This window comes from Episyrphus balteatus, chromosome 2 (genome assembly GCF_945859705.1).
Source record: "Episyrphus balteatus chromosome 2, idEpiBalt1.1, whole genome shotgun sequence".
In the NCBI taxonomy this organism is placed as follows: Eukaryota; Metazoa; Arthropoda; class Insecta; order Diptera; family Syrphidae; genus Episyrphus; species Episyrphus balteatus.
The window spans coordinates 123,050,715-123,068,711 of NC_079135.1; the positions used below are offsets into that span (position 1 = coordinate 123,050,715).

General features: G+C 28.9%; 1 protein-coding gene across 1 annotated transcript in view; it reads left to right on the forward strand.

Annotated features, from left to right (window-relative positions):
• The first annotated feature begins 4,564 nt into the window (after nucleotides 1–4,564).
• The window catches only part of LOC129911876 (uncharacterized), a 32,296-nt gene continuing 18,863 nt past the window's right edge, over nucleotides 4,565–17,997 (forward strand). Inside the window, exons 1-2 of the mRNA XM_055989858.1 lie at nucleotides 4,565–4,857; nucleotides 5,647–5,890. Coding sequence (XP_055845833.1) covers nucleotides 5,768–5,890 — 123 coding nt within the window. The 5' untranslated portion in view covers nucleotides 4,565–4,857; nucleotides 5,647–5,767. The remainder of the gene's footprint in view (nucleotides 4,858–5,646; nucleotides 5,891–17,997) is intronic.

Below are 17,997 nucleotides of genomic sequence, written 5' to 3' on the forward strand. Positions count from 1 at the left end.
ATTATCTCAAAAACGTGATGTGGTAGAATTGTTCTGACTTCGGATTCGAGCTCAGCACCCAAAAAACCTATAGAAAAGTATATCTTGGTGTCTGTAACAAAAACCTTGTTGACCAGTGTTATTAATTGACAGTCATTAAAAGAGACAACAAACGCCTTTAGCTAATTGTGTTTCAAGTTTGTAAACAAGCGTATAGACATATCATAATATGTTATTAAATTATTTAATTCACGGTTGCGATGATTTTTCATGTCACATTCCATCAAAATAAGTCATGGTGCTGTAAATATACTCTACTCATATATATAAGCCGACTTGCTACATTGTATACCATAAAACACATCACAACAAACTAGTATTTAATCCAAACGCAATCTAATTATGCAATATATAAAATATTTTATTGCGGTAAAAGATTGAATAATCTTTAACATCATAAGTACCTTTCACTTTTCTTCTTCAACATTAAGCATTTTGTTAATTATTACACTATTTTCGTCTTCTAGAATGACAAACAATATTAAATATGAGAAAGAACATAAAAATATAATATTTGAAAGTGTTAAAAAAATATGAATTCATGTTCAGATAAAACTCAATCCTTGACAACTTTTCATAAATATAAACTAGAACGGATGGCGGACGCGATGGCAGGTTACAGCCTTGATGTCTCACTATCATAGTGGATTTGTTTAACCTTTTGATTGTGTACCAGGCCATAATAATTACAATTGTGGAATTAGGTATTAAAAACAAAAAACCGGCGCCAACAAATTCATAAAAATTTGCCTGCTCTTAAACATAATTAAGGGTAATCAACGTTTGTCTACAATTAACAGGAATTATTGTGTGTGTCTTAATAACGAAAAAAAATCTGCAACAGGTTCTATTGGTGTAAAGTTATTTTCCTCAATTATTGTTTTTGTTGTTCATTTTCTATCAATAAAAGTATGCACACAAATTAAACCGGATAACTTAAATTTTTTTTTTTTATTTTAGAAGGGTAGTTGATATTCAGGTTGGTAATTTCGAAAATTTTTATCGAGTGTTATTTTTTAGGAATAACGTTTATTTTATTAACAATAATTGAAAACAAAATATTTATGAAAAAATTTTATTGGAGCACTGAAAGAATAAGCTTAAACTTTTTTATTTTTATTCAAATAAGAAATAACATAAAACACAGAAAGAACTATTTTATTTATCTGTAAGCTTCTTGCGTAAATAGCAATGAAAACAAAATTGGTATATTTTATTTTTAATTTTTGGAAGAATTCTGAATTTTATAAAGCAGAATTTTGAAAGTAAAATTTTTAATATTGAAGTAAAATTTTTAACTCGACAGAATTTTTACATCGACCCAAGAATTAATTTGAACGCTTTATTTTTCAGCTTTCCCATTCCCGTTAAAGTTTTTTCTTTTTAATAACTTTTAACGTCCACGCGTTGTTTTGGAATCAATTTTATCTATTTGCAATTTGACAAATGACAGCAGTTGTTGACATTATCTAAATAATCATTAACATTATCGACATTGTTGACATAATTTACACTGGTGACCAATTATTAACGTTAAAATATATAGACAATAAAAGCCGACACATAGAGAAACAACACTGGTGCTAGCTATTCGTAGAGCTTCGTTTAAACAAAAGAGTTCAACAGCGAACTTTTTTTTAAGACTTCCTTTATGTGTGTGATTTGTCTAAACTCCTATATTAGTCCAGTCAATGGGGAACATAATTACCTAACCAAAAAAGGAACTAGCATCAAATATTTTTATTTTTAAAATTTGTCATTAGCAAGTTTTATCTGAAAATAAGTGCCATGAAAAAGACCAAGTGAAATCAGAGCAACTTTTAATAATTGGCCCAATTTTTTTTTTTCTTTTTTTTTTTCAAAATAAAACAAAAACTAGTTTTCAACAATTGGCTTTAATTCACTTTCAGGAAGTGAAATAATCTATTTATTTTGAAAAAAAGCCTAACTGGGCCTTATTTCTCTTTATTAAAGCGAAATAAGACCAATACAAGATGTTTATATCCTTCAATATTTATAAAGAATAAACTGCATTAAAGAAAGAATTTTTGAGATGAGAAATAAAAATTCAGTCAAATTATTACTCTTAAACTTTAAGATCCAATTTATTAAAGTACGAAAACCCTGCGCATATCTTTTTTGGTTATAAGCTTTTGCTAAGAAAAATGGAGCATTTTTGTATTTTTAAGGACTAGCTATGTCCTTGAAAGTTATTGCCTAAGAAAGGTCGTTATATTTCCAATTATTCTTTTTACTTTTAAATAATATAAGGCTATGAGATATGTATGTTATTATACTTTTTATGTTGACTTTTTATTTCAGTGAAGGACATGTCTGTACCAAGTTGTGAATTTTGTTAACACTAAAAAAAAAAGAAAAACTGTATGTAGTGATATTTGAGAGGCTGTATATAACATATAAGTACAAAATACTATTTGGAATTCAAAATTATAACTTGTTATCTCTCATATTCGAGTTATCTTACCTTTCTAAGAAATTGCTTGAAACCGAAAATTTATAAATATTTAAATGTTTTTTTTTTATCTTGTTTTTGAAAAATGTTTGAAAATTTTTGTGTATAAAAAATTAGTTAAAAAAAAACGACTCTAACGTTTTTTTTTCCAAAATTTGTTTGGTAAATAAGAAATCAAATGGCGTATTTTATATGCAAATTTATGTTTTTGTTTTATATTATTTTACAGACTAAATTTAAAAATTGTTCCCATTTTTTATTTTCATTTTTATTTTTCATCATATTAAAACTATAGAGTGTGAGGACTTAACCATCAGGCTTTCGTACTTTTGAAAACAAGAAGTATAACTAATTGCAACTAAATCTGAAGTCTGATAAAAATTTAACATTTTGTTTTAGTTGTTTCAATTACCTAACATCAAGAAAATCTTTTAATATTAAGAAGTATGCACATAGAATTAAGATAGAATCATTTAATTCTTAGATTTGAAGGTGAACATTCTTAACAAAATGAAATTAAGTGCACTTAAAATTGCTTTAAGAAGAAAATCTTATTATTTTAAGAAGATGAGATTTAAAGTGGGCATCTTTTTATTTTAAGGTGCCTTTTTTCCTTCTGATCCTGCAAATTTCGAACACTCAATTTTTCAAACAAATCAACTTAATTTTCGCGAATAATGTTGAAATTTGTTTTAAGTATTTTATTAAAGTTAAATTCTATGATTGGCCAGTTCACGATTTTCCATAATCTGAGATAATAAATAAACGATTCCACTATAAAATTTAAATTTTTGACTAAGGACAGTACATTTTAGATATACATATGTACTGAACAAATGTACATTGATATAGTATACATTTCTCGATGGAATCAAACGTCCATTGTTCAAAGTAAAAAGCTATAATATGTGATAAAGCTAATTATTTTACGTTACCAAGCATTTAATTTAATAAAAATACATTGTTTTCACTCAAATAACTTAAATTTGATAAAATAGTACGCATACACCACAGTGCACCAGGAAATATATTTTGTCTTCGTCAATAAATTAACTTCTTAAGGATTATGCCCAAAATATACATAATTTGTGGTTAAAATTGCATGACTTCTGGCCAATAAAATATAGCATTACAGTCAAAGCCAAGGGACGGACATTTGAATCGCGGTTTCAGTAAACTATGACCCCAAACAAATTTTCTAAAAATACTAAACGCCCCAAAATATGCATTTGGCACTTAATATGTTTTCCGTTAAAAATCTTTGAATATGACAAAAAAAAAACCCACAAAATATTATATAAATCATTTTAATATTTATTCAATTCAAATTTGCTACCATTAACCCTAATGAACTTCTCTTCAAAACACATTTGCTTGTTTGCATGTCACAAAATTATGCATTTTTTTTTTTTCATTTTGTATTTTATATTACTCTCAAATGATCGTCGCATAATAACGTAACACAATTATACAGTCAGTCAAACTAAACCAGTTTGCAATGTGTGCAACAATATCATACACACAAATCTAGCACGGAAAATTAACAGTAGTACACAGCCTTTTGGCTTACTTTTGCTCAAGAGTCCTCTATATTTTTTTTGTTGGATTTGTATTGAATTCGATCCGATTTCAGATCGCACATTGATCCTATGCCTCAATTATAAACCCTCTCTTTCTCTTTGCTAAAACCTGATCAAAGCCCAACTTAATACTGGTGTGATTAACTAACACAATCCAAAGCTAAGCTTTCGGTCTCACTCTCAGACTTACTTTCGATTTCATTTGTGTGAGGTTTTTGTTGCATTCAAAAGATCGAGAAAAAAGCTTTCAATTTCAATGAGCACAACTCACAACCATCAGCTGCTTCCGTTCTCTCTTGAACCAAAAAGATCAAGAAAAAAAAACTCAGCTCAACTACAACTTTTTTCTCAAGCCATACAACAATACCTACACCGAACACCTCGATTACACCACCCATTTAAGCCAAGGCGTAAAGCAAAGCCAGAGAACACAGGTAAAGTTTCCAACGAACCTCTGCCGTCTGGTGTGAACATTCCCAGTTGAAGTGTCGAACAAGGTAGACAAAACGTTCAAACACACAATCAAACTTAAAACCCAAGTCTTGGCGCCGTATTTTCAAAAAAAAAAAAAACAAAAGTTCCAACTCTCAAAACCTTACACCAACCATAATTTTGTTTTCTTCTATTTTTGTGAACGTTGTGTGATAAAATATCACTAGTAATCAGTAGTTGGCCGAAGCGTACGGATTATAGCTGTTGTTCCCTCCACATCTCTCGATACCTGTAACACCTTTTCATCGAAGCCAATAGTTGACGACAGATATTGTACGTTTATTCTTTTGTTTGTTTTGTCATCTTCAAGTGTCAAATTTATGATTGCACTTGAATTACGATATAACTCTTCTCGTTATTTATCGATTGTTTTTGTTTGTTTTTTTCGATTTATTATACTAATTTTACTATCGGAGTAGTTACTAGCAAAGCAAGTGTGATTTTTTGTTTACATTTCACTTACGAAAGTCTTTCACTCAAACGAATCGGTGAATTAATAATTTTATTGAAGATTTTTCTAAAGTAAATTTTTTGTTTTATATTTATTTGGACAAATAAATCTAAAGTCCAAGTAAATAGGGTTGCTTGATAGTATACGATTTCTTATAAAACTTAGTGCGGGAAAAACCGTGAAATCATTCGATTCGAAGAGAGAAGTGATGTGCCAATGTTTGCATAATTCAATACCTCACTCGATTGCTAATCAAGTAATCACCCAAAAAGATACCCAAATTTGACTGAAGACGATTTTTTTTTTGTAAATTTTTTATAGTGTGCAGTAAAAATTCGATATCAATTTAACTTTTATATAATTCAATTTTTTATTGTAAAGAGTGAAAAGAGTTTATAATTTCTTGACCAAGGCCATTTTTTTTTTTTTTGGTTAATCAAGGTCGTAGAACATTTTAGGCTATAAAAGCCGGTATTTAAGAATTCCTTTTACCAAGTTTGTGCATTATTTTTCTGGAATTTTTTTAATTGAATTCAACTTTTTTTTTTAATAAACAAAACTTGTCACGAATATTTTTTTAATTAATAGAATATTTTTTTTTTTCTTTATAGAGTGGCAATTAGTTTTCTAAGAGAAGAAAATTATTTAAGTACCAAACGGATATTTAAAAAAACATAAAAATATTTTTTTGAACTATCAAAAAACAACAAAACACACAAAATATCAAACAAAATGAGACATCACACAGTTTTACTTGCCTGCCTATGCAGTACTATTGCCATAGTATCAGCCGTTCCTCTACCTGCCAATAATCAAGAATTGGATGTGCTGCAGATTCCACTACAAAATGGAAAGGTAAGTGCTTATTTTCACTTAAAATAAATATAAGAACTAAAGAGTGAAAACACAGTCAAAAGCTACAAAATTCAGAAGTGGAAACAAATCATGTTAAATCAAACAGTTTTTCATATTGCATAGTTTTAGGCTTTAACTTGTATCAGTTTAATATTTGTACACTTTGATTTTTGATATTATTTTGTGTAGTTCAAGGACAAAACTAACCGAAACGGAAAATTTAATGTAGACCACAAAAGCAGATATCAATTTTTACCTTGCTTTATTCTTTTATCCATAGCAACTTTTTTAGTGTACAACTTTTGGAATTTTAATTTGACTTCTTCAGCCAACAATTGAAAGAAGCTAAAAACCTCAAAACCTTGAAATCAATATAACTTGTATAACGGAAGCTATTCTTGTACCAGATAAACAAGATTTTGAACTATTGGATTATTGTAAAAAGACTTGTTATATTAGCCCGGTTTATTAAATTCAAAATTTTAATATAATCAAACGCTTACTCATGTTGTCAACGATAAATTTTGTTCGTTTAATTTCGATTTTTTTTTATTTTAACATAATTTATTCGTACTTTTGAAAATTGAGTCACCAGCAGCGGTTAATATATTAACATTAACAACTTTTCCTTTCCTGACAGCATTTCAGTTAATTTCTTCAGAAAAACAGTTCTAGTAGAAAAGAACTATTAGATAATTCAAATTATACCAACTTATTGAAAGGCGTTGAATAATATTAGTGCAAAATAGCTGAAACAACTTGACTGTTCGGTAAATGTAGAGCTTACAAGTCACACAAAAAAAAGTATAATTTCGTTAAACAATTCTTCTTAATTCATTCTTTATTAAGTCTTTAATTGGTATAAAATTTATAGTCTTTATATCTTCTGTATAAGGTATTCTTTCTTTATTTCACTTCATTCTTAATTTCATGTATCGGACCTGTCCTTTTATGTATTTAATATAAACTCAAATTGTGGATTCATGCACCAAGATACGTTTTTTTCTCAGTATGAACTTGATCTCAAAAATACTTTTTTTCTCTATTCCTCAAAGGTCATGTCTGATTTGTGCAAATTTATCAAATGTTGGAATGTGCAGATTCTTCCCAAACTTTATATGTGTTTTTATCTATGAAGTCTTGACCAAATTTTAATTTCTTCAAGTTTGTCAAAAATAACACAGCCACACAAAAAAAATAAAAGTCCTGACCTGGGGTTGCGACTATGTTTTTCATATAGTTTTTGGGTCGTTGAAACCGAATCCGAAGTCCGTTTTCCCCCATCACGTCAGGTTTTCGAGATAACCTCAAAAAATGTCACGAAAAAAAATTTGTTTTTGTCTGATCTGGATGTGCGAATATGTTAATCATATAGTTTTTCGATCGCTGAATCCAGATATTCGAAGTCAATTTTGTCCTATCACGTCAGGTTTCTGAGATATTCTCAAAAAAATGTCAAAACCAAAAAAACAAAAGTTCTTATCTGGAGTTGCGACTAGGTTTTTATCTGGAGTTGCGACTAGGTTTTTGGGTTGCTAAAACCGAATCTGAAGTCTATTTTGCCGTTTCACCTCAGGTTTTTAAGATATCCTCAAAAAATGTCAGATAAGAACTTTTTTTTTGAGTTTAGACATTTTCTGAGGATATTTCAAAAACCTGACTTGATAAGGCAAAATAAACTTTGGATTCGGTTTTAGCAACCCAAAAACTATATGAAAAACTTAGTCGCAACTCCAGATAAGAACTTTTGTCTTTTTGGTTTTGACATTTTTTTGAGGATATCTCAGAAACCTGACGTGATAGGGCAAAATTGACTCCGAATCTGGATTCAGAGATCCAAAAACTATATTATTAACATATTTGCACATCCAGATCAGAGAAAAAATTTTGTTGTTTTCGTGACATTTTTTGGGGTTTTGGATTCGGTTTCAGCGACCCAAAAACTATATGAAAAACCTAGTCGCAACCCCAGGTCAGAACTTTTATATTTTTTTGTGTGGCTGTGTAATTGATCTCGGTTTAAATATAGAAATGGCTTTCTATTAAAACCTTATTGTTTATTTCATTGGAGAACTTGAAAATGTTAACGCCGAAATAAGAAGAATTTGTTTTAAAAATGTCCTTTTTCAACTTTATACATTTCTTTTTCTAGACAATTGAACACTTTTCTTAATGTTTGAATGCTTTTGAATGAGGTAACAAACTTAAAAACAAAAATACAAACAAATTGAGAACCGCCGCTTATTTCAATTTTATTAAGTGCTTTAGTGCAAAACAAAAATAAGAGAAAAAAAATTTGGACACTTTAGTACATCTTTTTTAATCTTTTTAAACCCCCGATGTCTTCAAAAAATAACCATTACTATCCGATATACATAATATGCTCACTTAAGTCCAGTTTCTTCATACCCCTATAAATTTATAGGTAGTCCCAATTTAAAAAGGGAAATTTTAAAATTTGTATGCTATTGCGGAGAGTGTTTCTTTGATTTTCTTCAAAATATTTTAAGACAAAAGACAAAACACAATACATATTTTTTTTTGACATGACAACGTCTTATAAATATCAAAGTGTTTTTTTTTTTCATATTCTTCAAAAAACCAGAAAATTTAATTTTAAAACCTATGCTAACCAACCAACAAACCAATTTAACAAATTTATCTAACATTTATTGACATTGTAAATCAGTTTTTTTTTTAATCCCACCCACCCAGAAACAATTATCTAATACAAAACATCTCTTTTTTCAATAAATCTAATTAAACTTTTAATTTATTTCCATGCAATTTCTATCTAAATAAAAATTTTCAAAGTTCAAATGTGTATATCTTTTGCACTAAGCCACCAATCTAACCCTCTTTTGATATTATATGTATATCTTCAACCACAAAATGCAATACAAACGATTATAACTTATTTTATTTAAACTCATCATCAACACGCAACATAAATACATAGATACAAATAGATATACTATAAACTTATTGAATTTGTCTACCACACACACGGGTGTGAAGGAATGTTTGGCGGCGCAATCGATTTGATTTTTAATTAGATACAACTCGTCTACGAGTTTATAGATATTTCGTAAAATTAAAAACAAAACCTTCACCTGTTTTAATTGTTATAATTGCTAACGTTAGAGAATTGTAAAGGTATTCAAATTTAATGAAAAACAAAAAATGCACGTCCTTACTTTAGATCAGTTTTGATAAAAAAAATAAAACTTTTCACAAAAACTTGTATTTTTTTTTTCAAATCAAAACAACCTTAACCCTAATTTTATCTTAATATTGAAAATAAAGTGGGTTAATCAGATCAATTGCAATTTAAAGGACTTTTTCCTCACCTTTGATTGGCATTTTTTGTTGTTATTCTCCATAAAGCTTCCTAAAAAGGCTCTCTAATGTGCTAGTAGTGTCTTGTTATTTAAACCAGAAAAATGTAAAAACCTGACCGAAAAATGTGATTTAGATAGATAAAAACTTGTTTGGAAATAGTTGGCATAAACTGGAAGCAAATAAATAAAAAAATTTGACTTGAAATTTATCTCTTCATACGAAATTTGTAATGAAATTTACACGCACATTGCCGTTAACTCAAATACGAACGATATGGTAGACATACGCCATATACGTTAGTTTGAATTTATTGCGTATTCAGTGACGGATCTATCAAATAAAAGAGTCTGGCCAAAGTGCTTGGGCTAAAGAAATGTTAATTTTCAAATTAACCTTTCAATAGTTAACAGTTCCATATGGAAAAAGAAGTAAAAAAGAAATAAATGGTGTCCCTCAAGGTTCCACTTTCAGCCCTTTACTTTTTATTTTTATCAGAAAATGATTTTTCTCCTGAAATATGAATCCTTTTCAACTTATTACTTGCAAACTTTCAAGTTCGGGTATTTTTTTGTTTGAACAAAATTACCAAACCCCGTCAAACAGCGCCCTCTACACAGATATTTGGTATAAACCATAGTCACTTACACCGCTCGTTGCTTCGTATTTTAATTTTCGATATTTTTATGTCAGACTTTCACTTGTGGCCGGCGTGTTGCTATGTTTATAAAACAGCAGCAGCAAAAAAAGATGGAAAAAAAAAACACTCAGTTGTGCAATTTCGTAACGTGTGCCGTCACTCCACCTGGTGGGGTGGTATGGTGAATAAAAAAAAAATGCAGCAGAATGGGAGGCAGTTTTTTCAGGGGTATGTCCACAAACTAAAAAAAAAAAACATGGCGCAGGGATGTATGTCTTTCCGTTCATTTATATTTGCTGTAGGTAACCATATCCGGTTTGTATTATAACTTGTCTTTTTGAAATCACTTAAACTAGTAAACCTATAAAAGTGACACAAACACAAACAGAAAAAGTGGTAAGTTTTTCGACATTTTTTTTGTTTTTGTTTTAAATTTGAAACCAGTTAGTACAAATCGGATATTGGTCTAAATACACACCAAACTACTAAAAAAGCCTCGCCAAAATTAACAAAAAAAAAAAAAAAAACATTGCAGCTGACCGTTATGTAATCGACGACTAGACCTGATGGTTACAGTGAGTGTGAATCATACAAACATGTATAGAGAGAGGAGGGTTTTTTTGTGTAATGAGTTTTTTTTTTTTCTTCAACTTGTTTGTTGTTGTTTTTTTGTGGTTTTTTCCGTTTATTGGTTTATTGTTTTTAGGTAAAAGGTGTTATGGTCCAGGTGACCTAGAAGATGTGATTATAACACAGTTTTTTTTGTGAGAAAAGAGTTTAATGCCCGAGTTAAGACCTGTTAAGATGATGAGTTGTAAGAGACATCATCCAATTTACCATAATCCATTGAAGACAGGTTAACATGATAATTTTGTATGGTGATGGTGAAGATGATGTAAAAGGAAGATAGACTTTTGAAATCAAAACCATGTTAAATAAAATTATAACAGGATTATAGCTTATCCATATACTTTTGATTTTAGTCTAAAAAATGTAAAAAAAATAGACACTCTTTTAAGTATGAAAGTGAGTCAGTTGAAATAAAATATAAAGCCTTGAACTTAATCTCAGAGACTTAACAGAAAGGTAGCAAATCCATTCTCCTTTTTTAAAACAAAGAATATATACATATTATTCATGCTTCCATTTTATTTGCTAATTAAATTTTATTTATTTTTTATTTACAAGTGGATTTTACTTTTCAATAAAAATAAAAAAAAAAAAACTGACTTGTTTGTAACCTTGGATAATGGAAGAGTTGTAAAATGCTCATTTTTATGAATAATATACCTGCACACGCATTCACTCTTTTAAAAATCCTTGATGGGTCAAAATCACGTCAGAATTAAGGTTGTTGACTGTCCAAGTCCATTCAGATTTTTAAGTGCAGATACGTGGTTTATTTTTTATTTGTGACTTTGAAGTCAAAAGTGAGTTGTTAATGCAGTTTTATATCAAAAATACTTAAAACGAATTAATTGCACGGATAAAGTCACATCTCATATTAATTGTTAACCTGTTTATGGTTATTACTTTTCTGTTAAAATGTCAAAATTTTGACAAATTTTGATGAACTGTGTTGTTCGATGGATTATCACGTACTGAGTGCTGGTATCAATTGCAATCCATGGCACAAGTGCAATAACTTATTATCTCATCTCAATGTACCCTTTCGAGCACGGCACAAAATTGTACGCGGCTAACAAACTTAAAAGGGTTCAGATAGCAAGGCCAGTTATTTGCGCAACTTTTGTTTTTTTTTAGAAAACTGGACACTTTAATTTTTATTTCAAGTTTTTTTTTATTTTGTTAAAGTTTATCAAAAGAATTTAAAATGAAATACATAAATAGATAAAATTTTCAAAAAAAAAAAAAAATAAATAAATCGAAATAGTTTTTCTATTCATAGATCTGAACAAAGTCAACAAAATATACAATGACTATTATAGCTTTGTTTTCTACAATAGCAGTTAAGTTTTTTTCACTATATCTCAGTAAAAGATTCACCCAAAAAATTCTGTTTTAAAATTTTTAAAACTCTTGGAAAAAAATTGTTTTAATAAAAAAATTGAATAGGAACCGTTTTTACTTTAAACAAAACGTTTTGTTAATGATATACTTGCTCTTATGGTAAATGTTACTCTAACGTTAAAGTTTTTCATTGAACAAAATAAGGGAAAATTTGATATTTTCACGGAATTTCGTTAGTGGTACAAAAAAAAAATAAAATCTGTTTTTATAAATAATTAAATACCGTTTTAAATGATCTTTTACAAAAAACTAAGTATGCCATTTTTTTTCTAGTATAAAAAGGAATTTTTAGAAAAAAATTTTCGAAAATCGTTAGAGCCGTTTTTTAAAAAAATTATTTTTTATATATAAAAATTTTCTATTTTTTATATATTTGATATGCAATTTTGAATAAATAATTAATTTACACATAAAAACAAAATTTCAAAATTTTTCACCAACTCGTTTCCAAAAAATTGATTTTTCAAAAAAAAATTTTGAAATATTTTTTAGAAATCCAGAAATTTGTTTTTTGAAAAATTTTAAATTTTTTTAAATAATGATTGTTTAAACATTTCTGTATTAAAAATTTAGTCGAAATTTGTTTTGTCGTTTATGAGAAATTCATAAATCCAAAAAACCGTTCTATGACAGGTACCGTTTATAACGGTACAAAAAATATTTTTTTATTATCAAAGGAGGCTCTTATCTGTAACAGTAAGCAGAAAAATTTTAATCAAAATCGTTAGAGACGTTTTTGAAATAAATCAACTTTTCTGTTTCCGTTATATGACAGGTACCGTTAGTTTCAAAATCTTCAATTTGTCCTCTAGGGAATCACCCAAAACTGTTAACTACAAAGTTTGAAGAAAATCGCTTCAGTAGTTTAGGCTGTAGCTCGAGGTTCTTACAGACAGACAGAATTGCCGGACCCACTTTTTTGGCATTCTCCATCATCGTAATGTCACGTAAAATTGATATCTCGAGTTCGATTTTTTTTACGAATCCTATAAACTTGCCCTATAGTACCTATATCGCAAGTAAAAACCAACAAAATTAGTTTTCTGCATTTTTCTTAAACTTAAAATTTTTGAGGTTATGCATGAACAAAAAAAATGATTCAAATGAAAGTTGTAGATCTTCAAATAATGACAATTTTATCTATCTGAAAACTTCCTATCTATGAAAGTGGTATAGTTCTTTAAATAATCTACAAAGTTCAAAACTTTTTCGATAGGAGGGGTACTTTTTCAGAAATCATTAAAAATACCAAATTTTCACCCCTTCTCTTTTTTTCCCGAACCCACTTTCTCCGATCTATACTGCGATCCAATCGGTTACACTGGTCAACAAAATTTAACTTTTCTTGCCACAAGAACCAAAGTATACTTTTCTAGTAGTTTTTGGGGTGCTGAATCCGAATCTGAAGTCAGAAAAATTCTATTAGCATCTGTTCTTGAAATATAACCGTTTTAAAAAAAAAACCTTTTTTCTGCATTTTATAACGGTAATATTTACAGAACAAAGGCTAATAGAATTTTTCTGACTGCGGATTCGAATTCAGCAACCAAAAAAACTTTAGAAAAGTATATTTTGGTTTTTGTGACAAAAAAAAGTTTAGTTTGGTTGGCTAGTGCTGTTTCTGAGTCAAAGACCGCAATTTAAATTTTAAATATCTCGGGCAGCAAAAGAGATATCGGAAAGATTTAAACATTTTTTGAAAGAATAAGATCAGTTCTTATAGGCACCGTTACAAATTTATTCATAATGAATTACTCCACATAAAAACATAACCTCGAAAACAGACAAAATGACGTTTTTTGGCATTTTCTAACGGTAATATTTCAAAAACGGCGGAAACTACTAGAAAAGTATATTTTGGTTCTTGTGGGAAAAACCTTGTTCACCAGAGTTATCAATGCAATCACTCCTAAATTTCCTCATCGCTCATTTTCTGCTTCTATTTTTTTTTTTTTTAGCTTTTGGCCTCCGAAAACCTATTATATCTGCACCTATTGACCGTTATTGTAACGTTTTTTTTCTTCACTTTTTCTATTTTAATATTAAAATGAATAGTCTTTCAATTTTACTAAACGGATATCCCACTGACGTCATTTCATTTTAAAGAGTTGAATGACTTTATTGCAAAAAAAAACTCCCTCTTTGATCTTTTTATATATAAGAATAAATCACAAAAATTGAATTGTCACTTCTGACCACCTAGTATAACAATTTTTTACTTTAAATTCATTAAGGCATTCCACTAGCTTGTATATACGCACTATTCTACTTGTCTACACTCGTACAAAGGAACCTATTCGGGTATAATGATAATTATAGTTGAAGCGCCAATTACGCTTGACTTCTTAGACATTACGTAATTGAATTTAATTTAGACGTGAAATCCAGTATGCTCAGTTCAATAGGACAGACAAATGAAAACCAATTTGATATTGTATAACTTGCGTAGATTTTGTCTCTCTCTCTCTCTCTTGTTTCTTGTTAAAGTTAAACCAGCCATCAGTAATCAGTTAATAAACATTCAATACAACAAACACTGAAAAAAAAGGCCACAATTTGGCCACAGTCGCAGTTCGCAGAAGGTGACTTATGTTTTATTACTTATAGACGTGCCTTTTGCTTTTAAACCTTAAAGATACTATGCATCTTGGGAAAATAAAAATTTGAAACACTTTGACAAGACTAAGCAATAAATTAAGAAAAAAGGGGTTTCTTTTGACAAACATGGCCGAAACAATGAGACTAATGATTGATTTATCACTAAAAATTGTTTGTAAGTCGATAGTGACAATTTTTTGTAACTTGTTGAGGGCACCTCAAATATTAACCTTATACTGAATTAGCCTTTCCAGTTCTCTGTAATTATCAAGGAATGTTAAATCCGCCCTCAACAATATTGAAAAAAATCATTATTGTCATCAGTTTTTATTGTCATAACTTTTTCAGCTGTTACAAATAAACATTATATTCACACTGCATTACTTTGTCTGTCGAAACATATTTCTTGAACTTCACAAAAGAAAAGTTGAAAATAAACATTTAACATATACGAATGCCTTTTTACTACCGCAAAAAAAATGTTTGCAAAAATAATTAACATCAATTCGCTTACGTTTGCAGATTAAATATTAAAGTACATTTTATCGCTAAAAAAACCAAGTAAAATTATATAAAAAAAAAAGAAAACAATTAAAAAAAAAAAACTACCATGTTACGTCACGAAACAAGCTATCAATTAAATATCACTTGTTTAAGCTTTGTTAAATTAACCCATTTAATAGTTATATTTAGTAACTAAGGAAGGGAAAAATCATAAATGACATCACAAAAGTTGTTGACAGTAATTATATTGCACGAATAATCTTATTTAATTGTAATGTAGAGTTACATTGTACCTACATACAAAGAAGAAAATTACATTTATTAGAGAATGTTTAATGGTTGTTCAAACTTCAAGACTACTACAATACAACTACACTACACAAGGGATTATTTAAATAGATACAACAAGATAAAAACAACATAATTTCGAAATTACAAAATGCTAAATTATCTAGAAATAATTTTAGGTCAATATACTTACTTTTACGGTTAAGTTGCTCAAAATGTTGCCTTAAGATTTATATGTAAAATACATAAAGATAAAACTCCCTACGAAATAAAACCTCTAAGCCCCTTATTTTTAGTTATAATAGATAGATAACAGGCCCTCACGACCACTTAGGACTTTATAGCAATCTCAGGTAAGGAATAAGACCCGCCCTGGTTGTTTGTTTTAACTCAGAAGCTCTTCTTTTTTAACTTCGCTTTCACCCCAAATCCAATAACACTGGTCTACAAGGAAATCTTCCTTTAAATAAAACTATACTTTTCTAAAGGATTTTTGTATGCTGATTCCGAATCCGAAGTCAGAATTGACCTAGCACGTCACGTTTATATTCCTGTTAGAAAATCTCAAAAACCCATTTTTTTGCTGTTTTCGAAGAAATATTTTGGCATAATGTAATCTTTTTCAATTGAAATTGATACAGTTTATGAAAGAACTTATTTTTTTTTCTTTCAAATTCAATTTCAATTTTCTCAATATCTCTTTTCTTCTCCGATATATCTTAATTTAAGTATAAGTTTAGAAGGTTTGACATATCTTACCATAAAGAAACTGATCTCTAAAAATTAATATATCTTTCTCACTAGAACAAAAGTATACTTTTCTAATGGAATTTAGTGATTTAGCTGATTTTGAATCCGACCTCAAAAAATTTCGGCCAGCTCTGGTTTTTGAGATATAGTTGTTTTTTTGAGATTTTCTAAAAAAAAACTTGATTTTGTGATACTTTAATGCGAATATCTTAAAATCCTGACGTGATAGAATTTTATTGACTTCGGATTCTAACTCAGCATATCAAAAACTATAAGAAAAGTGTACTATTGTTTCTAGGAGAAACAAATCTGAAGCTTTACAAGGCAGTTTATCGAATAGTTTATTAAAAATAAGATATTTCTAAATAGAAAAATGGTATATAAAATTACAAAACACGTAAAAATTTTTTCAATGTTCTTTATTTTGGTTTTCTTTACATATTTGACTTTTTAAATATAATGGGCATTGATATTTTACATTTTCCTTAATTAAAGTGCTTTTGTTCATGTAGGATTTACTAAAAAGTGAAAAATTTCGAAATGTCTGCGTTTATTGTCAATCAGTATTTTAAAAAATGAGTAAATATGAATGTAAAAGAACATAATTTGGTGTATATACAATTCAAATGAATCTAAAAGAGGGATTTTTTTAGAAACTACTCACATTTTTCAAAAATCATTTTTACAAAAATGGTACCTGATAGAATTTTTCTGATACCAGATTTAGATTCAGGAAAGTCTAATCTTTCATAATATCAAAAAATTATTTGAAGGAGAAAAAAAAAGTTAAATTTTGCAGACCAGTGTAATCAGCCCAAGAATGGGATTACAGAGGGTACAGAGGAAAGCATCCCTGAGTCACCTTTTATGAGAAGATGATTAATTTTTAGTACAGGCAATAGAGAAAAATCTGAAATAGTTGAGACGGCACAGCCAAATTAGGATGCAAGGTCGCCATTTTGAAAAATGCTTAAATGTCAATATTTAAAGAACAAGTTGTCGCACAGAAAATTAAAAAAAAGTCTCTGAGGAAAAACACAAGCTATCTATCATTTCTTGGAGAAGTTCTAGTTTCAGAGTTAGATGGCCCTAAAGTATATAATTTTCATTTTTTCCCACATAAATATTACAGCTGCCTAACAGTTTTAAACACATATGGGACGAAATTATGGAAGTGGTATTTTTTGTATACATTAATAAAAGTTGTGCCAAGAAATATGACGCTTTGTACAAAAATTTCTTAAATTGTCAACATTTTAACCATCTAACGTACAAATGATACCTACTGCAAGCTGTTTTTAAAGTTGAAATTCCAGTTAGTTTTAGTTTCATTTATAAGTGTGTCGTACATCAATTAACCGTCATTTCGGGAACCGTCATAAAAAAAAAAATATTTCTTTATACTTTGTGACATAAAAAACAAAAAATCAATTATAACCAAAACGTCATTTCCGGGAACGTATTTTCCAGGCACGGTTTTAGAATCTCAATTAATAATGTATTAGAAACCTATGGCTTAATATACCTAAACTTTTCTCAAAAAAAGCTGCCAAAAAAATTTCTTATGGTTTAGGTATTTCGGCTTCTTTGGCTTCTTTTTTTTTATAGAGTTTGGTCTCTAAACAAAAAAATAAAGTAATAAATTGATTTATTTAAGATCTCCTATATTATAACAATAAGACCTCCTTAATAAGAACGCATCATTTACATTGATACTTTTTCTAGACCCCTACAGCCGTTTTGAAGCTATCACCACAATTTCGGGGAACGTTTTTTAGTAGGTACTAATTTTGTGGTTTGGTGGATAAATTGAGGAATACACAATTTTGTGCTCTGCCCCTTTATGAAGCTACAAATTATAGCTATAGCGAACATTTGAGCATGAAATTTTTTATCATAAAAATAAGTTGATTTTTTAAAAATTCGGTCCTCGAAATTTCTCACCTCCATACCTCTT